The 21,931-nt window shown below is 38.5% G+C and overlaps 1 protein-coding gene across 4 annotated transcripts in view; it reads right to left on the minus strand.

The window, feature by feature from the left end:
* PCSK5 (proprotein convertase subtilisin/kexin type 5) overlaps positions 1 to 21,931 on the minus strand; it is a 419,085-nt gene that overhangs the window by 211,253 nt on the left and 185,901 nt on the right. For all 4 annotated transcript variants that reach the window (XM_053656428.1, XM_053656427.1, XM_053656429.1 and 1 more), the window contains one exon: positions 19,349 to 19,449. In XM_053656428.1, the coding sequence (XP_053512403.1) occupies positions 19,349 to 19,449 (101 nt within the window). The remainder of the gene's footprint in view (positions 1 to 19,348; positions 19,450 to 21,931) is intronic.

The following is a 21,931-nucleotide window of genomic DNA, read 5'->3' on the forward strand; positions in this document are numbered from 1 at the left end:
ATTCCCAGCCTCACAGGAGAGTTCATTGGAGAGACCCACAGGGTCCTAGAACATACGCAACCCATCTACCCAGGAATCAGCACCAGAAGGGCCCAATTTGCCGGTGGGTAGCAGGGGAGCACGGTGAGAGCTGAGCAAGCTGCATTGTTCCCTCTCTAACCCCTTCCCCATGTGCACACAATGCAGCAACATGGGTTTCTCCACTCTGTTAATACCTAAGACTCTGCCCCTTACTATGTAACAGGCCCACTGAAACAAACAAACAAACAAACAAACAAACAAACAAACAAAGGATCAAATGAAAGAACAGATCAAAGCTCCAAAAACAGAACTATGCAATGAAGAGACAGACAACCTATCAGGTATAGAGTTCAAAACACTGGTAATCAGGATACTCACAGAAATGGTTGAGTATGGTCACAAAATGGAAGAAAAAGTGAAGGTTATTCAAAGTGAAATGAAGAAAAATGTACAGGGAACCGACAGTGACAGAAAGGAAACTGGGACTCAAATCAATGATTTGTAGCAGATGAAAGAAATAAACATTCAACCAGAAGAGAATAAAGAAACAAGAATTCAAAAAAACAAGGAGAGGCTTAGGAACCTCCAGGACAACTTTAAATGTTCCAACATCCAAATCACAGGGGTGCCAGAAGAAGAGAAAGAGCGAGAAATTGAAAACTTATTTGACAAACTAGTAAAGAAGAACTTCCCCAATCTGGAAGTCTAGAAGGAAATAGACTTCCAGGAAGTCCAAAAAGCTCAGAGAGTCCCAAAGTTGGACCCAAGGAAGCACACACCAAGGCACATCATAATTAAGTTACCCAAGATTAAAGAGGAGAGAATCTTAAAAGCAGCAAGAGAAAAGGAGACAGTTACCTACAAAGAGTTTCCATAAGACTCTCAGCTGATTTCTCAAAAGAAATCTTACAAGCAAGAAGGGGCTGGTAATATTCAAAGGCAAGGACCTAAATCCAAGATTATTCTATCCAGCAAAGCTATCATTTTGAATGAAAGGGCAGATAAAGTGCTTCCCAGATAAGGTCAAGATAAAGGAGTTCATCATCACCAAGTCCTTATTATAAAAAATGTGAGAGACTTATCTACGAAAAGGAAGATGACCAAACATATAAACAGTAAAATGACAACAAACTTAAAACTATCAACAAATGAACCTAGAAAAAAGACAAAGACAAAAACAAAAACAAACCAAGGAAGCAACTAGAACAGGAACAGAATCATGGTAATGGAGATCACATGAAGGGTTATCCGTGGGGAGTGGGAGGGAGTGGAATAGGGGAAAAAGTACAGAGAATAAGAAGCATAAATGGTAGGTACAAAATAGACAGGGGGAGGTTAAGAACAGTATAGGAAATGGAGAAGCCAAATAACTTATTTCATGTCATGTGGACAAGAACTGTGTTAGGGGGCAAGAGGGTGGGAGGGAGAGTGCAGGGCAGAGGGGAATAAAGGGGGTAAAAATGGGACAACTATAATAGCATAATCAGTAAAATATATTAAAAAAATAAAAAAGCAAAGAATGGAAACAAAGGAAGAAAGGAAAGAAGGGGAAAACATAAAAGGATAGAACAAGGAGGAAAAAAAGAGGAGAAAGAAAAAGAAGAGAGCAGAGAAGAAAAACAACAGCAATGTGGAGCTATGGAAAAGAGAATGTATAAAAAGTAGTAAGTCAATCGATAAAGCCAGCTGAGATGTCAAAATAGAAAGTGAGAGAAAGAAAGACTAAAAGAACCAAAGGGTGGTGTTAGCGAAAACAATGTTTGCGCTGGAGGCAATAAATGGCGTGGGTGTTGTGGGACCAATAGTGCAGAATATTGAGCGAGTTGCGTAGAAGACGTGAGTACTTCTGGCATATTTTTTTAGCAAAATAATTAAGAGATGACAGGGAAAGGTATAATGATAGATTTGGAGGACGGAAAACAGCAACCCACTTTAGGATACTAGGTTTGTCTTCCTCCTAGCACTACCATTTACTGGGTCTGTCCTATTTACTCACCAGCCGCTCTACTGGGTACCTCACGTGGTGCATTCACTTAATGGAAACAAAATAATCCCATGAGGTACATCACAGTATTATTCCCTTGTTACAGATGTAGAAACTAAAGCTTAGAAAGGTTAAGTCTTTCCCAAACTTTCCCAAAGTCGTAACAGTGAGAACCAGAACAGGGCTTTGAAGCTAAGTCTGTCTTGACCCAGCGCCCAAGTTGCGAGGTGTCATGGTAGACTTTGTTAGTAATCAAAATCACATTTGATAAAAAATGTCTCAGGTAGGCTGAAAGGACTCCATGTGTTTCAGGAAATATTAAAAGTTGCATCCCCTGGATTCATCCGTAAACATACACATTTTCATTACAAAGAAAAAATAGCCTAAAAGCTGCTTTTTAGGATTAACAAAATAAAACAAAACAGCATTTCCATCTTAAGACTTTCTCCCCAAAGCTAATTTTAGCAGACAATGAAAGAACAGAAACGAACCCAAGAATTTTTTACTAAGCTCCTTGTCCTTCGTGAGTGAATGCAGAGGACACAGATCTGCAGAAGGAGAAAGTGTACTAATCCATCGCTCTACAATCACACACTCTGAAAAACACAATGAAACAAGTAATTTAAAGATCTATTTCAGCAGGTGAATAAATAAGCCCAATTTAAAAACCCTAGAATATGTAGTTATTCCAAAAAACCTACTGAGGGCTCTAAAATAGGTTAAGTATAGAGGTAAGATTTAATAAATGCTTTAACACAATTCTTCAGAAGAGAAAAAAATAATTAAAATAGTCAGTTGTATAAGTCCTGATTATAGTGTTAAAGATGGAGAAATAAGTATAAATAAGAACAGTAAGTAAACGTCAGCCAAGTTTATATAGCAAGTTGTAAAAGCGGGTAACTCCCTTTTTAGAAGATATATTTTTTGTTAAATATCAGCTTTATCTTTAAAAATGAACATTTTAAAGTTATCAAAACTACTTAAAAGTAAATGTTTTACCTATAAACATGAAATATGCAAACTAATAATTAAAGGGTACATAGACTTTCCCTCAGCACAACAGAAATGCATGCCCGGCACAATCAGTTGCAAACATAACGTCTGAGACACAAAACACTGTAAAGGACAAAGGAGTACAATTTGGCTGAAAGGTAAGATGCTATCTGCAACAAATACCTAACTGCAAGAAATTCATGCATCTAAATGTGTAGGTCAAGGACTGACAGAACCTCACTAGCGTTTAGATAGTTTAATCCATTTACTTCAGGAGGAAGAACACAGATCTGTTTACATAATAGATACAATGTAACAATATTACATGCCCTCCAAAGAATAGTTTTTTTAAAACAGAATTCATATGTCAACAGGAGAGTTTTGACAGAAAAGTTGAAGACACAGTGAGCCAAAAGGAAATCTCATCAGTTGCCTTCAGGAAGAACAGTACCTCACAAACCACCAGTGAGGTTGATGATCTGACGTTATTACCTGACCACAATGAAGTAGAAAAATAAAAGTCAATAATAAATCTCAGTAAAGTTTATTAACCACTTAAAAGTACTATTCTCAATTGTCACTGTAGCAAAAGGAAGCTAAATCATCATGAGAAAATAACCACAGACACAAGTGTGTTCAGATGTAAAGGCACATCTCTTAAACATGTATTAATATACAAGGAAAAATAAGCAAACCACAATTCAATGAACAAGATTCATAAAAGAACAGAGTTATCCTAAAGAAAACAGGGAAGATATTAATGAGATTTGGGGGGGGGGGAGTCTCATTAAGGACAAATGAAAAAAAAAAACAGCATTACTTGTCAACAAACTCAAGAACTGACCTTTTGAAAAGTAAAAATAAAACCACCTAATAAACAAAAAGAACACCAATGAAATAAATTCTAAATATTAAAGCAGTCATAAAAACCAATGAAAGGCATTTTTATACTATCAGGAAGTCTATACCTGATCTGTATCTATATAACTATTTGATGGTTGCCAGAGGGACAGTGTTTTAGGGTACTGGGTGAAGAGGGGAGTACCAAGTACAAATTGGTAATCACAAAATAGCCAATGGGATGTAAAGGACAGTATAGGAAGTGGAGTAGCCAAAGAACTCATACACATGACCCATGGACATGAACAAAGGTGTGGGGATTTCCTGTGGGAGTGGGGGTTGCCCAGTGGAAAGGGGCAAAAGTGGAAAAATTGGGACAACTGTAATAGCATAATCAGTGAACTATAATGAAAAAAAATTGTATTAAATACAATTATATTATAGTTATATAGAAAACTATATATAATAATTGGCAAAAAAATTAGAAAATCTTATGAAATGAACATGGCTCTAGAGAATATAAGTGAAAAAAATTAAAATTAAAAATTTTTTTTCAAAGAATTACCTCTCAAAAGGCCTGAGGGCCACATGATTTCCTCAAACTTACATGAAAAGTGATCCCAAGAGTCTTCAGAGAAAAGTTGCAGAATTTTACAATTTATTTTGTAAATTTAACATCACTTGATACCCAAAACTGGCAGAGAGGTCAATTTCAAGGTCAAACCAATCTGGGTTCAGAAGCCTAACTTTTTATTTACTATATATGCTACCTGATACATGAGAAATAAATAAAATAAACCATAAAGAAAATTTCAAAGACGCTGTTCAGCTGCCATAAGCACACAATTAATGTTAGCCAGCACTGTAACAATAATATAGAATGAACACACACACATTATTCAGTAAAGAAACCTACAAATCTCACTCAGAAAAAGAAACACAAAGGCATAAAATAAAGTCTTCTAAAACTAAATCAATAGCATATTAAAGAAATTTAATTCATGAATATAAACAGAATAAGAAATCTATTATTCTAATAAATTGTATCAATAATTTTATTATGAGAAACTATTAATCTCAACAGATACTTAGAAAATACCCCAAATACATTCCTAACAAAACTTTATAAAACCAAAAATGCTTCATAGGTTCAACATGGAAAAGCAAGCATCAATAAAAAGTGAAACAAAAGGTTAAAAGAAAATCCTGAGAAAATCAGGATCTGGACATGAAAGCTTACTCTCATTCTTGAAACTCAACAGCTTTGAATGGTTGGCTAATATAACAGAAGTGATATTCTACTTTTAATACATTTCATATGTCTAAAGTCATTTAATCCTAGCAACAATCTGGTGATTCTAGATTGTTACCTCCGATTTCAGATAGAGGGACTGAAGCTCAACAAAATTAAGCAACAAACTTTCATTTGTTCAAGGCGCTCCCTGTAGTAATGGTCCCAAGGCAGGACTGAAACTGAAGTCTGCCCAATTCCAAACCGTGAACTTATAATGACCAATTTATACCACCTTCCAAGAAGAACAAAGATGAAAAATACTCAGATGAACATGGACAAACATTACTATTGTTAGATGCCATGTACGTATTTCGAAAAAAAAACAATAGCTCTGGTGTAAATACACATTAACCAATTAAAGGCATAATGGAGATAGCAAAACAAACAGATATTTACTATTAAAAAAACAAACCTAAACCTAAAAGTACAGGCCTAAAGACATGCCTAAAACTTTATTAGGCCAGAGACAGATTTTCTTAAAGGAAAACCAACTGTTATGAAGAAGCTAAGGTTCATACAATTGCCGTAAGTTGTCCCTGGGGTTGTTTTTGGAACAGGGCAAAATGTTTCTAAATTTTATCTGGAAAAATGAACAGGCAAGAATGCTTAAAGAATGTTTAGAAAGTGGAGTGATACTGAAATGTCAAAAAACTGACAGATGAACAGAACAGAAAACTCTAGAAGAGACCTTCATAAATGCCACAACTTAAAACGTTTTTGTCAGAAGTTACCTAACAAATGACACTGGGCAAATGGGACCCTATAAAAATACAATTTAGACCCTCACACTGAACACGAAAATAAATGTTAGTTGGTTAGACATTAATGTTGAAAAATGAAAGGAGAAAACCTGAAACGAAAATGTTACTTGGTAATTTGGAGATTTTGAGAGAGGAAAGGACTTTGTAACCTAAGGGTTCTTAACTCCATGAAGTTGACAGATTATAGCAAAATTTTAGGGAGAAAGCATACACAGCTTTCATCAGCATACATAAAATTCTCCAGGAGATACCAAAAAATGAGATATGACTACCTGACAAATTTATAAAGAACAAATACATTTGACAAATTAAATGTATTTGTCAAATGTAGTTGTCATTTGCTTACAAGCTTTCTTCATACTGTTTTGACATAGACAACTTTTTTCTCATTAAAAGTAAAGAAAAAAGTTGTCCATGTCAAAACAGTATGAAGAAAGCTTGTAAGCAAATGACAAATAGATAAAATATTTGTAATACCTATGGCCAATGGGTAAGATAGTGAGTATTTATATACTGAAGAAGAATATTAACAATGTAAATAATTAGCAGGTGATCTTTAGAGGATTCATACCCTTTTGAGAAACTTTGAAATACATTTCTGAAATTCAATTTGAATATTAGTTCTTACAATTTAGGAATTTCTCAATATGCAACTGTACAGAGTCCACACCCACAAAGACCTGAAAGCTTCTTTAATCTAATCTTGCTTGATTGCAGGTTGAATAAAACATTTTGTTTTTTGTTGTTGTTGTTGTTAAAAAGGAGACAGAAACCAATGATAACAAAAGGGATAATAAAAGGAACAACAGGGTCTGAAGGAAATGCAACATGCAGATTGAAGATAGTAAAGGAGAAACTACTTTTGCAATAAACACATTGCACATACTAACAATAGTATCAGGAGTTAACGACACTATTCAAGCATAAAACAGCCAATGAAAATAGACTGTCAAGGGGGGTTTTGATTGTTTGTGTATATATTTCTGCCTGATTTGTATTCCTTTTGACAAAGAGTATGTATTACTTTAGTAATAATCTAATTTTACGAAAGGTTCTATTGCTAACAACATTGTTGGTTATGAGATTGCTCGTCTCAAGATAGCCCAGTGTTACGTATCTGCTTCCAAGAAGTTAGTGGCAAACGAAAGTAGTGCGTTGTTTGCAAGCACCAATAAGATGAGAAAGGATCTCAACTTCTGAATTTCAAAGACTAGCACATTCTTTTTAACTTCTGTAGTCAATGGAAGATGGCTAACTTTTAATTTGAGCAAATAAGGACAGCATTGCTTTCACACAATTCAGGAAAATTAATGGCAAAATAGTACACAATTTTCGAATAAGTTGCTTTAATATTAAAAAAAAACCCCTACAAAATACACTTTCATTTTAAAAATAGCCAACACTATATTACCACTATTTTTCTTTGCCTGGTGACCCTCGAACTCTCTCACTCAACAGCATCCCTATAGACCAGATGGTCTCTGGGCAACCTTCCAATGTTATGGTTTCTTGGACAAACTGAAAACAATTATTTTATATTCCAGGTAACGTATCACATGTAATTGAGAGTTTTAGCACAATGACAATTATAAAATTGAATACATCTGCTGTGGAAAATGAGGCTATTAGATGTCAACTCCAATGGCACCTAAATTCAGAGCTATGCATAAGAATTCAGCATGACTAATATGATCACTCCCATATCATGCTCTCCCCAGGAAGCCCTCTGCAATATCCTTTCAAGTCGGCTGTAAAAGTTTCCAGTGGCAAAATAGCAGGCAGACTGTTCTGAAAGCCTATCTTAAATTTCACTCAATTCTCTTTCCTCCTCCCAACATTCTTTGGTTGTGTACCGGGTTTCTCAGAGTACCCACTAAAGATAGAAAAATAAGGTTTTTATTGGATTCTTTTTGACAGGATGAACAGTTTTCATCTTTAAAGTGATACCTAACCAGTTTTCAATCATATACAGGCATGCTCCTAGATTTGTTGTAGGAATAAAAAGAATTATGGCTCATTCAGGCTCTCCCCCTTTTCATTTGGCCTTTTACTATACCCAAGGCTTGGCCCGTGACTGCACGAACTTCCTGGATGAAAAGAGATGAAACTTGGTGAATGCTGTGATCAAATAATACCTCGGGAAAAACCCAGAAAAACCACGTATAAGTTGGATCACATATGTGAGTCTGGTTTCAGCCCAAATGCTACTATTTTATTAACGATAGCCTTACACTTTTCTTACCTGCCATTTCCTACCTTCCCTACCCTTACCCCACCATCACTTTCTATCACAATTATCATCCTGTTTTATTTTTTCCTTTCATTGCACCTAACTTCAAGTGTAATTATCATTCATCTATGCCTGCCTCTGTTGGAATATATGCTCTATTGGAAGCAGGTTCAAAGCATACATACACTTATGCTCAACCTGCACTGCCACTCCTGGCTGCCCTGGCATAGAACAGGCATGTTTTGCTCATAGATGCATTCTATGTTAAGCACAGAGTTGGAGACACACTGAATGACATCTGCTGTGGAAAATGAGACTATTAGATGTCAACTCCAATGGCACCTAAATTCAGAGCTATGCATAAGAATTCAGCATGACTGATATGATCACTCCCATATCATGCTCTCCCCAGGAAGCTCTCTACAGTATCGTTTCAAGTCGGCTGTAAAAGTTTCAAGTATGAGGATGCTAAAGACTGCAACTATGATTGGAAGATGTATTACAATTACAAAGATGTGAAAAAGTCTACTTCAAAATAAAGAAATGACGGTAACAAGCGTGACTCAGTAAGTATTTCTTGAATGAATCAATCAACATTTAGAGTTAAGACTAACCTTGTTAATATTCTTCCCCACTAACTGCAAACTACAGCTACCTGAATAGCTAGCCATACTTTTGAATATCAAAGGGACAGTTCCTTCCCTGCATTTATTCACTTGTTCATTATATAAGTATTTGATTGCCTACTTTGTTCCATTGATCTTGGTGCTATATACCCACTCTCAAGACAGCCTACAGTCCAAGGCAGTTTCTAGTTGTGACCTGTGGGCTACTAGAAATTAAATCCCCAAATTATTTTGAGGGCTTTCAAATATGTACTTTTCAACGAGATTCTTCTGTATGACTCATATGCAATGAAAATTGAAAAAAGAATCTTTAAAATATAGATCCTTCTTCTTCTGCCAAATCTTCCTAAATCATCCCTGTTTAACATTTTCCACCCTGCTCCATCCCCATGGCCCTGGCACTTTATAGCACCTATTTGTGATTAACTATGACATTCTACAGCTCTCAAAAGAGAAAGGTGATGTAGCGTGATGGTGGCCTCTGATGTCACACTACCTGAGTTCATCTTCCAGATTTACAATTTACTTACTCCCTCTGCAGATTTGTACCCCTTGTCTTCCACATCTGAAATACTATGAAAACCTCTACATTGTAGCATTGATGTGAGGATTAAATGAGGTCACTGATGAAAGCATTCAGCCCAGTGTTTGGCATCCAGTAAGCTTTCAGTGAAAGCGGGCTACAGTTTGGTTTATGTCATCATTTCTACTTTCCCATTTTGCACTCTGAAGCACTATTCCCACACTCAGTTCAGGGCCAATGGCAAGAAGAATCTTTTTTGTCTCATCCACCGGAAGTCACAGCCATGTGCTATAATCTTTATTGGTTAGAATGACACTACCAGGCCTCTCAGGCATATTGTTTTTCTGGGATGTGCAAAGAGTATAAAAGTTTATTTCATCTTAGTTGCACATATGGTTACTTAATAAGATTCAGAATCATCATGAATAGAGAAATGAAAACTTCATCCAAGATGGTAAGAAGTAACCCAATCATCTAAACACAGAATGTCTTTCTTTTGTGTTGCATGTTCTATTCCAGGTATCAGTTTATTTCACTATAAATTTGTTGCTTAGAGCATTTGATGCATCAAATGCCATAATCAACTTCTTGATGTCAGGCTGACTAAATCTTACATGTTAGTGAAATGACATGCTTTCCAAACTGTCATTTCTATTTCCCTTATTTACTTCTCTCATGCTGATGGGAAAATGCACCGTGATTAAAAACTGTTAGAGAGAAATACAAGAATGCTGGAATCAGCTAAAAACAAAAACTAGATTCTAATGTAACTAGGAACAATTATGTTCTTCTGAACAAATGACACAAAAATATTCTAGAAGTAAAAAAATTACAGGTCAAGGCAATGTAATTTGGACATAGGCAAGACTGATTCAAGATTCAGCCAGATATCACATGGTATAACAGTAGGTTTGAGTTTTAACTGAGTTTCAATACAGAGCTTGGGAGTACACCTGAGAACCTTCAAATACAAAGACAGGGATATTTGTCGAAGCCACATAAGTCATTTTGCAGAGATGTACTGAAATATCTTTTGATTGAAGTAATTAAGAAGCAGGCAATGGTGTGAAACTAACATGAACCCTGAAAAAAGTCAGCTTCTCTTATTCTGAGCAAGGAAAATTATATTTGATAGTATTTGGGGTGTTACCATAGATACTATCAAGAACAAAACTTTCCTGGCAATACATAAAATGCATAAACCCTCAAGAGACTAAATTTTTACATACTTCTTATAAACCCACTAAGTAGATTTTTCTAAGTAATTTTATGGTGTAAAGCTACATAAAAGTTAATTTGCTGTTAATACCCTATTTAAAGAACATGGCAGTAGATGAGCAATTTATAATGTAAATGAATCCATAATTTTATTTTATCTCTATTTTTTTCAGAAAATGTAAACTGGACAAAGCTAGAGGGGGTAGGATCGAGGGTGGGAGGTGGAGAGGGATGGGGTGGCGGGAGTGGTGAGGGGAAGATGGAAACTACTGTACTTGAACAACAGTTAAAAAAATAAAAGGTTGCAGCCATTTACAACAATCATGATCTCAGATTTTTCTAAGGCTTCATTGAACAAACCACCAGGGGAGCAGGACCGAAGCACTGTCAGTAATTGTCCGCCCAGGGATCCTGTCCCATTGAGTCACGCGCTTCTTTTAATTTTCAGAATACCATGGGAAGAACCAAAGGTATCTATTTAAAAAATGGTGCACCATCTACTTAAGAATTCAGGTAAGAAACTAGAACTCAGCCTTGAGTTTTTCCTTTTCCTTAAAGTACACCTATTTCCCTTAAAGCACACCGTTTGCTGTACCTGAAAAATAGGCATCAGACCTCTTCACTTCTCTCTATCCCCATTACCATCATCTTGACCCGGCTACCCTAACCTGTCCTGAACTAGCTTCCCAAATGGTTTTATCTGCCTTGCTTCCACACCAGTACTTCTCAAAGGAGAAGCTGGAATTGATATCTAAAAAATTTAATCAAGTTGCCCTGGCTGGATGGCTTAGTGAGTTGGAGCATGGTCCTGTGCACCAAAACGTTGCAGGTTCAATCCCTGACCAGGGCACATAACCTAGGTGGTGGTTCCAATCCCCAGTCAGGGCACATGCAGGTGGCAGCCCATGGATGTCTCTATCTCACATCGATGTTTCTCTCTAAAATCAATAAAAATATCCTCAGATGAGGATTAAAAAATTAGAAAAAATGAATCAAGTCATATCTCCCTTCTTCAAAGACTTCATAGATCTCTATCATGCTTACTAACTGCGATGTCCTATGTGATCTGGACTTTTCCAGCCCCTCAGCTCACCTAGTTGTACATATCTTCCTATTTCTCAAATCCAGTAATCTTGCTCCAACTATGTGGTCTTCCCACCTCGCTCCTCCCTCTTCCTCGAATGCTCAGTCCAGGTCCTTACAAGGTTCCTCACATTTCAGATCTCAGCTAAAATGTCACTTCCTCCAAGAGGTCTTTCTTCAACCACTCTACGTAAAATAGCTCTACTACTCTGTTTATGTTTTTCTTAGTACTTCTCATTTGCTTTTTTACAGACTGCCTCACCAAATAGGATGAAAGTTCTATACCTGCCAATCCACCAGTGAATTCCCAATGTGTAGCATGGGAACTAAGCATTGATATAAGTTTAACGAATGAATGATTCCATCTAAGGCCTATGTTAGTAAAACCATATTCTCTTCATATACCTTTCAGAGATGAGAAAAATGAGATAAGATTAGGAGTTTCCTTCCAAAATCCCTTCTTACACACCTACTTTTTTTTTTTTTAACTGGACTTCAACTGGGAGAACTTCCTACCTTCATATTTTCTCAGAGTGGAATCATTGTTTATTGAATGCTCAGGTATGCTGTCCTTTGAGGTATCATTCTTTCAAGGTAGTAGAGAGGGTGGCATATCATGGATAATGATATAATCACTATGAAATTAATTACATCCCAGAGGACACTGTAGAGGTCTTTTCCATCCCTACCCCCATTTTAAGAATTTGTGCTTATGTTAAGTCACAAATTAGAAATTTATTACATGAGACATTTCTAACATATAACATAAAACACTTGAAAATTGTACTTCACCAGCTATACAAGAAAAAACTCTGGGGACTGCAAAAAAACTGAGAAATACTCTTCTTAAGAAATCATCTTAATTATTATTACAGTAATAACAGTAAAATACTCTCAGTGAAAAAAAATCTATTTTTAAAACCACAGCTAAGCAAAAAGAGGCAGATAACAATGACCTAATAACTCTGTCCTCCACTCAGTCCCCGGGCAACTTGACTACACATCGGTCTTATCATCTCAGGGAGAAGATGAAAAACATTGGCTAAATCTCAAGATAATACAAGGTGAATGAGTTTGTTGACCAGGGCTTTTCCAGCAATACAGGGCACCTTTGGAAGCTGCATTGTTTTAAACCATTAGTGAAGGTACAAAGTTGAGTCCAGTGAAAATTGGCTTCTAAATGATTTGAACTTGAAAACTGTTAGAGGACACAGTGTATTGTCTGTGTGTATGTAGACATAACAAAGCTATTTTCATGCACAGTCCTGGCAGAAGGCCCGTGGTAACTGCTCTGTGAGTCTGGTTACAATTATTTCACTATAGGAAATATTCCAGGACAGTACATCCCTTCTCTGTCCGCTCGGCCTCAAGTGGAAATGTATGCTGTTTTTACCTCACAAACCTTTTCAGCTCTCCTCCCTGATTACATTTTCATTCTCCTCAAGCTATATATCCTGACCATTCACGCCAGAAATCTTGACTAAATTCTGAGCCCAACCTACAACATTATTAAACTCTAAGAGTATGTGAAAGGAAACATGTGTGTGATAACTTCTTTACCCTTGTAATAACCTATACAGAATCTGGGCATACATGCCTCTATTCTCACTATTTGTACATGTACTTAAAGCAAAAAATTATTGATGGAATAAAGAAAACTCTCCTAAAAGAAAAGAGTAGGAATGTTGACACCCTGCTATTTTACCTCGAAAGCAAATGTGTGTGTTCCCACCCACTGCAACAACTCATACAGCTGAATGTGGCCCTTGGGAGAAATTTTAATGGAACATTTTATAGCAAAATGTGTTTTTAATGAAAACAAAACAAATACGATAAGAATAGTTTACCAGCTAACAGGGCTAACATGCTAATCCCAATACTGAGAAATGTTTAGGTCTGTCAAGTTCTTATGTAGACTCCCTTGAAGATGGCTAGTTGTAGGGCTTTGAAGCCCTTCAACAAGTGACTGCAACTCACCTCGTGGAAAATTCCAGACTTCCTCTCAACTGTCCTAGAAATTAATGTCTCTCCAGAACTGCATCCCCAGTATTTTCGCCATTTCCTCATACTCTCCCGCACTGGACACAGACAGACAGTATGAGACAGACACCACAATGAAACATGAAGCAAAGATGCAAAGTGGTTGATTAGCAGGAACCACAGAAAAAGTTTATGAAGAAGGACTTTTTTTTAGGTTTATAAGAAATGCAGGTGGTAAGCTTAATTTCCCAAGAAGAGAATATTTGGGGAGAGTTTTTGTTGTTGTTGTTGTTTTTGTTTTGAAATCAACAGCACACGGTGTAAACTGTCCCGTGGCTCAACGCGTCTTTAATTCTTCATACTTTGACCTTTCCATGTCTGGAAGTGTCCCTTTCTCTAAAGATCAAAGGTAGAGGAACTTTGCTGGGAAGCTGAGGGAGGGCCTAACATCATGTCTCTATTTTACCCAGATGAGCCCTGTTCCAGAGAATGAGAAGTAAGCAGGGCAATAGAGAAGTTGAGGCAGTGTGGGGATGTCTCTAATCATGTACACACACTGCGAGCTACAAATAGTATATAATATTAAACTAATCTGCTGACTTCATTTTTCTTGAACAAAAAAATAGGAAGGTTGGACAGGTGGACTGATTTCATGTTTGCTTAGAATTGCCCTCGTTCCAAACAAGGAACTGTGCTTAGAGGTCATGGAAGGTAAAAGAGCCTTGGCATCAATGCGCCCATGTGGGTTGAGTTCCTGACCATTTCTATTTTCACCCAAGTCCTTTGCTCTCCACTACCTGCCCTGAACGATTTTCCTGACTTTCTTAAAGAATTTGTGCATTCGTGAAATGCACACCAGCATACACTTGTTAGCATACATTTGCCTCCCTAAAGTGATTCTTTAAAGGCAGGTGGCATATTTTGCAAATATTTGAATTATGCCCTGCCTAAATTCTCTTAGCTCCTAGCATGATGCTTTAAAATTTTTTTAAATGTGCAAGAGATATTTTTATATACATGCAAATAAAGACTGTAAAGCAAAATCCTTAGTCTCTACAAGTTTAAGCCTCGTTTGGAAGATAATCCATATAAAACATGTGTAGTGTAATAGAAATTGTCTAAATTATCAAAACTATGTTCACTCTCTATGTATTCTATAATCTACGTTCTACATGTACTGATCTGGTATGTCTCATACATACCCGTGCTCACACGGCAATTGAAATAGGAGGAAACAGATAAGTAATCAGAAAGTAGGTAAGCCTCCCTGGAAATGTGTGTGCACATACCACATGACACAACAGAGGCAGCTAATGTCTAGTAGGTACCACGTATGTTTCTAGTACAGAGTAACAGCTGCCACCCCAATTTGTTTATTTTCCAATTTTAGATGAAGCTACGTCAGGTATTTCCAAAGGAAGGGTATCCCTGTGCCCCTGAGATATGAAATTTGAGGGAAAGGCTTTGGGCTCACTTAAAAACAAAGATTTGTGAAAGATTCTTTACATCAGCATCTTCTTTCTAAGTCCTAAATAATTTCAGAACTTCCTACCCAACTCACTCCCTTTTATTTACCGTTCGCTATGCAACATTCTGTGATGGCTGAACATTGTTCCATTTTCCAATAAGAGACTATTTGCAAGTCAAGGCCAACAGGTTTCTTTGGTAAACTTAAAATTTTTACTTTCCTCAGGTAAGCTGCTAATTTAACACATAAAACACTCCACTACACTGGCCTTTCTCTGCCAATAGTTAATATAGACTCAGGTGAGGAAAGCTTTCAGCAAAAATATAGTTTATAACTTATGAATGTCAGTTATTTCGACTTTATTTTACAAACCATTTTATGAGACTCATCATTTGCTAGCAACATATTTTCCCCCTTTCCAGAGGTGTAGAGCACCGGCGCTGTACACCAGTAATGAAACTTAAGGCATCTCACAGATGTGACTTGACATCTTTAGGTAGCTCAACTAAAACTACTGATCATGTTTCACCTTTTCTTTCATTTAAGAAAACTGAACCCAGATCCTTTAATTTGAACTTCTGAGTTAAAGCAATAAAAAAAAATCATTTCCCAATGGTAAATTAGTTTCCTAGTAATCAATGATTGTATATTCCCTAGTCATTCAGCTGAAAAACCAGAAAATTACCCCAAAGTCCACAAAATCCAAATATTTGAAATATTATAAACCTTTGAACCAATACATACATGATGAGAGTACCCCAACACAAAATCAGTTGCCCCACCTAAGATGACAAAGTGTTTTCTCTTATTCTAAAAGTGCTCAGGATTTTTAGGGTAAAGGGTAAAGGATTTAGAGCTTTCTGCACCCCAAAAAACACCTTTGGGAACAGGAAGAAAATTGCCTAAATGACTGATGAGGCAGAGGTCATGATTAGACTGTTGGAGATGGTTGTAGAGCTGAAAATGGCTCCAACCCAGGATAAAAAAAAAAAAAAAAAAAAAAAGGAAAGGAGGCAGATTTTTAGAGGAACTAAGAATCCTTCCAGTCTTGGGGAGTAGCACACTTTTACCCAAGTATCTAAGGGTGTGTTATAGTGGAGTTTGTTGCAACACATGTCCTTAGGTGCCCCGCAGAAGGATGGCCTGGGAGTCCCATTAGCTGTCACAGCCGAGGTAATTCATGATCAATCTTTTGTTGAGCCCAGATGGGAGATCTGGAGACTTTAAGCTTATCTGTTTCTATGTTTGTTTTCTTTTCTCTTAGTTTCCTAAGAAGGTTTTTGGAAAAGCTCCTCCCTTAGGAGAGCAGGAAGAATTAAAATGGCAGAGAGGTCAATGGTTGCCAGGCATCCTGGGTAGGGCCCACGGTCTTATGACCCGGCAAATTGGCTGTTGCAGGTAAGCACATGGGGACTCAAAGGCTGGGGGAAGCTGAAGATGCAGGCATCTCCCCTGATTAAATGCTGTAATCGAGTGGTGTTGGGGGAAACGATGCATTTCTCCTTGTGCAAAGACAGCTGGGACACACAGTTAACTGGGACTGGCAGCTCCTATGTGCAGCTTTTCACCTGAACACTCACCCCCATTCACTGAGTCATGTGACCTGGGCAGGGGTGCCTATCTGAAGTGCTGGCAGTGTCCGGAGTCCAGTTATGGCTTTCTCTCCTCTCCCCTTACGAGGGAGTACCTGGTAGATCAGGCTGTTTGTCTTGTGAGAGTAAAGGTTGAAGCTCAAAATACCACGATTCAAGTGTTGTTGAAAAGCACTTAGTGGAAAAGGAGGTTGTCGGGGTGGGGCTGGGTGAATGGGTACAGAATCTTGGCCAGGGTTAGACTTAGCTGTAGAACAACTGCAACCTTGGTGCACTGTTTTCTGACAGCCTCACTACCATTTCTCAGTTCCATATCCTTTTTACTCATGCAGGGGCCCACTGCTTACTGGTCCTAGTATAACACAATGCCTGACCCGTTCTTACGTTTCCGACCTCTGTCCACTAATTTACAGGTTCATTACAGGCAAAGATTCACCCGTAGCAAAGACCAATGGAGTTGGGAGAAAAGGTTTATTGTTTCTCATCTTATCAGATGGTTTACCATGTACTTTGGCCCCACGGTCAAACTAGACTATTTGAAATCTTAAAATACAGTGGATTTTCCAGGTTGACTGTATCCTGGGACCTTCTTTCCGCCCATCACAGTTTTGGCAAAAATCAATCTTAAAAAAAATGCTCAAAATGCAAGGGGAAAGAAAACAGATGCAGCCTGTCAGAGTTCCCAGCCCCAGCACAATCTTTTCCAAGTGAATGGGCCACTCGAGGAGCAGAGTAAGGATTTTTCACTTTAATTTAAATAGCGGTTAAAATAATCACTAAAAATATAGTGCCACAGTAGTGTCTCAAGGAACTGGGTATCATAGAGTCACAGTTATGGTACTAGGATGCCAAGTCTGAGATTATATCCTTTTGAGGTGAAGGGAATGGGGAAGTGTAGGAAGAACTCCTGATATTTTTCCTTCGACATTTTGTGGACAGGAAAATATTCTGGAAAAACAATCTAGAATTTCAGAATGAAGATGAGATTTTTTAAAAATCCAATTTACAATAACCAAAATAAAACCACAGACACTTAACCGAGACTTCTGTCAGAACAGTCCAGTAAAAAGTTGTAAAGAGAGAATTTAATAGGACAAGAGCCAGTTCCTTGCTAAACTCAAGCTTTGTTTTAACACTTGAAAAAAGATGTTGAAATGTTTTAATATTTAATTTCGCCAAAAAGAAAGAAGCCCACGCATTCATGAGAGTCCAATGATATGACACCTGCTATGGTCTAAATATTTGTGTCCTCTACCCTCAACTCATAGGCTGAAAACTAACACCCAATGCCCCTTCCTTCTGTTATGGTGAGGTCATCTAGAAAGTGGGCTCTCACCAGACACCTCCTGGTTTCTTGATCTTGAACTTCCCAGCCTCCACAACTATGAGAAATAAATGTTTGTTATTTATAAGCTACTTACTCAGTTTATATTTTGTGATAGCAGCTCAGATAGACTAAGACAAAATAGCCCATATCCAAAGCCTGTGTTGGTCTACCTGTCTCATCCAAGGAGTGATTAAGGTCCACGTGCCTTAACATAAGCCATCTGCCTTACAGAGAGGCAGGGGTAAGGTTGTGAGGCCACCTGTGTACTGAGGAAAAAAGTACCTTTTTGCTGCAATACCGGAGTATAGTTACGTTTCCTGTATTCTTTTCCTGTTACCTGCTATTGTTCTACATCTTTCCATTCCTCCTTAGGGCAGGGGTACAAGGCTATTTTTGGAAAAACACTCAACATCATTACTTCAGTTCCTTTTTGTTATGATTGTCTTGTAAGGAGGACCTCAGAGGGCGGGCCCACAATCCTTTTTCTAATGTGCTTGCATTAGATGTATTTAAAATTCAAACTTTTTTCAGATACCTTGTCTACAGCATATACTACACAAACTTCCGGTGGGGTCTGAGCCAGCACCTCATAATCAAATGCGTTAATATTTCTGCAGTGAAATATAGGCATTTTCACAATAAATAAAGACTGTCGATAGCCTCAAATCAAATCAGGGCAAGCTTTGCCATTAATGGGAGTTTTGGTGCTAATTTTGCAAAGGAACTTTCCATTTTGGGGGCATTTGGATTTTGAAATCGAGAGTGAGAGAATATAGATTTGTATTGGGTTTTCGAAGAGTTCAGACAAATTGATCTATTGGTGCTTAGAGAAAGAAGAGATGGGACGCATTGCAAATAGCCTACGGGGACCTTTCAAAGGGACCTTTAGACACAGAATTGACTACATTAAAGAGGATTTAAGGTAAACGGGTTGTCCTTGCTCCTGGGCTCCTGTCATATAACCTTGAAACAGTCTGTCCCCCAGAATGAGTCTGTGGCAGAGCGTTGTCATGGAGTCCGAGCCGCCTCGCTGCTGTGCAGGGAAAGGGCACAGAAGTGGGCAGCCCCGGCCGCTCGGAGACTCGCAGGAACATTCCCAGACTACAATGAAAACCTCAACAAGGCAGCAGTGCTGGAGCCAGCTGGCATGCTTGCACATGACTCCATGATAAAGTAATGACACGGTGTAATTTTTTAGGGAGTATAAACCACCCCCCCCCAATTTTTTTCTTTTTTCTTAATATAGGAAAACAATTTTGAAGCCTCATCTTTGAAGTTTTCAAGTTGGGACTGGGAAGGTCATACTCTGTCTGGGTTGTGGTGCTAGGGGTTATAGACTAGGGGAGGGGTAAACTGTCCGTGAGATGAGGGGCTGTCGCCATGGAGACATATGGAGAGAAAGGCTTACTTGGCTTCCAGGGCCAGCGCGATGATGCCTGCAGCCATGGGGGCCGAGGCTGAGGTCCCAGTGTGGTTGTCGGTGCACCGCTGCCTCAGGTCTGTAGTGATCTAGAAGACAGAAGGGGGAATTTTAGGGCTCTCAGGTCAGTGTGAATCACAAACAAGTAGAAAGAAATTTATTCATAAAAGTGGAAGGAAGGGGTGTTGAAATAGTTGTTTTGAACTGCTTGTTCTGGTGCTTCTATGGCCATATCACTTCCAGAAAATCACCTGTGTAAATCACCTTTGTAAATCAACCTTGAAAAGGGAAGGGTTTGGAAACTGGACTAGGAGGGGCCTTTGGCCAGAAACATATGGGTTGGGCAAGTTTCTCCTTAAATTTGACATCCCGCACACCTTACTCACCTCATCCTAGTCCCAGATCTAGTTAAAGCTCAAGTTCTTTCACTACCCCACATTTTTAACAGTCCAGACATGTTGAACCAGCACCCGGACACTGCTGAGTTAGACGTTGGCAGCACAAGGAGTAAAAGCACACAGTCTGGCCTCTGCTCCCCCCAAACTGTTCCGTTGGGGGAGCCCCAGGTTTTAAGCAAAAGGTATGCTCTGCTGTAGAAGGAACATTTGTTTATGGACTTCTTAGAACTCAGAGATGTTACGTGAGAGAACCAAGGACCTCTCAAAGACCTAACAAGGATACTAAAACACCACGTTCAACCCAGTGCGCTTGATACGGAATCACGGCACTAAGTGTGGCACCCTAGCATATTGTAGGAGGAAATTAGCTACTTCTCCATTTTCTTGAATCAAAATGTGAGAACTAGATCCTGTTTTTTCCCTGTGGGTGTGAATCCAGTTCACTTCGGCTCTGGCTCTGTAACAGTCCTGTAGACAAGGGTGGTGCTTCTCAGCCTTTGTTTTGTGACTATTTTACTAAGAAAAAAAAAAAAACATATTCAGATTCTCCTTAACAAGAGAAATTAAACACTATGGGTGAAAATTTTGCAAACCATTGTAATATCTAAAACATGTTAACCCCCTTCTTCCTGACAAGCATCCACATTCGCCCGCTTAGGGCTGCGACCACTCCCACTGGGAATGCACGTGGCTCGTGAGGCGAGCTGGTAGTCTCACCGCAGTTTGGGGGACTTCAGTAAAGCTTTCTTCAGCATTAAGACAAATCTGTTTCCCGTGTGTTACGGGTCAGAACACTGGGGTGAAAGGTCATCAGAAAGGTGTAGGAGGATAGTGGCAGCTGAAAACAAAGTTCTTCACAGGAAGAAAGAGTTGTGTTACCTCCTTAGAAACAAGTCCTCCCCTAAAAACTTCCTCAGGATCACGTGAGGATGTCTGAGTGGACTCTAAGTCTGTGTTATGGATCTAGACTGCCGTCCTGACTGGTTGGGCTTCGTAAGAGGCTACCAGTTCTCATTATCTTTCCTGTGTTCCTTTGATAGCGCTAATACTACCAGAGTATTCATATCAGACAGAGACTAATACTCAAGCGGGAATAGAAACACAAATGTACAGAGCCACGTAAATACGGTAATGGGACAAGGGAGACAAGCCTTGAACTCTTGACCTAAGTAACTGAATGGTGTGCAGGAGCCCTGGCAGTGTGTCTGGAAGGCAAGGTTGCTTCTTGACTCACAGACTTTACTGACATCTTCTGAACCTCAGCACTGGGATGCTCACACCTGTCTGGGTAAATAGAGCCCTGCCCTCTCCTGCACTCAACAACTTGCTCTATTTCTAATTGTTGACTTTGTAAAGGCATTTCTTACTTTTAAAATTGTGGTAAAAATCACTATCACACAAATTTAACTTTTTAACAACTTTAAGTGTACAACACAGTGTTATTAACTGTATGTACCTTGCTGTGCAACAGAACTTTTCTTCTTGTATGACTGAAACTCGACCCACTGAGCACCTCCTCATTCTCCCCTTCCCCAAAAGCCTGGCAACAACCATTTTACTTTCTGCTTCTATGAGTTTGACTACTCTAGACACCTTCATAGGTGGAATTATATAGCAGTTGTCTTTTTTTTGTGACTGGCTTATTTCACTTAAAATTATGTCCTCAAGCTTCATCCATGTTGTAGGATTTCCTTCTTTTTAGGCTGCATAGTATTCCATTGCCTGTATGTATCACCTTTTCTTGATTAATTCATCTGTCGATAGACATTCAGGTTACTTCTACCTCTTGGCTATTGTGAATAATGCTACAGTGAACGAGGGTGTGCAAATCTCTCAAGATTCTGTTTTCTATTCCTTTGGATATATACCCAGAGGTGGGACTGCTGGATCCTTAAAAAGGCATTTCTATTTCATTTGAAACCATGGGTAGATTTGCAGCCTTATTTTCCAAAGGCCTGATTGCCTGAACAATGCAGAAACAGCCCAGAAGCAGCCTGTTTCCATGTTTTCAGATGCGCTGTTGTTGAGAGATGGCCTTGCTGCATTCTTCCCATTTTACCTCACCCTCATGGTCACATTCCTTTGCCAAGTTTTATTTTTTCAATGACTTGTGCTGGATTCAAGATTTTTCACGATGTTTTCCCACTTGGCTCACTTTGCCTGTTCTTCAGCT

The sequence above is a fragment of the Artibeus jamaicensis genome, unplaced genomic scaffold (assembly GCF_021234435.1).
Source record: "Artibeus jamaicensis isolate MK-2021 breed Jamaican fruit bat unplaced genomic scaffold, CSHL_Jam_final scaffold_1964, whole genome shotgun sequence".
In the NCBI taxonomy this organism is placed as follows: domain Eukaryota; kingdom Metazoa; phylum Chordata; class Mammalia; order Chiroptera; family Phyllostomidae; genus Artibeus; species Artibeus jamaicensis.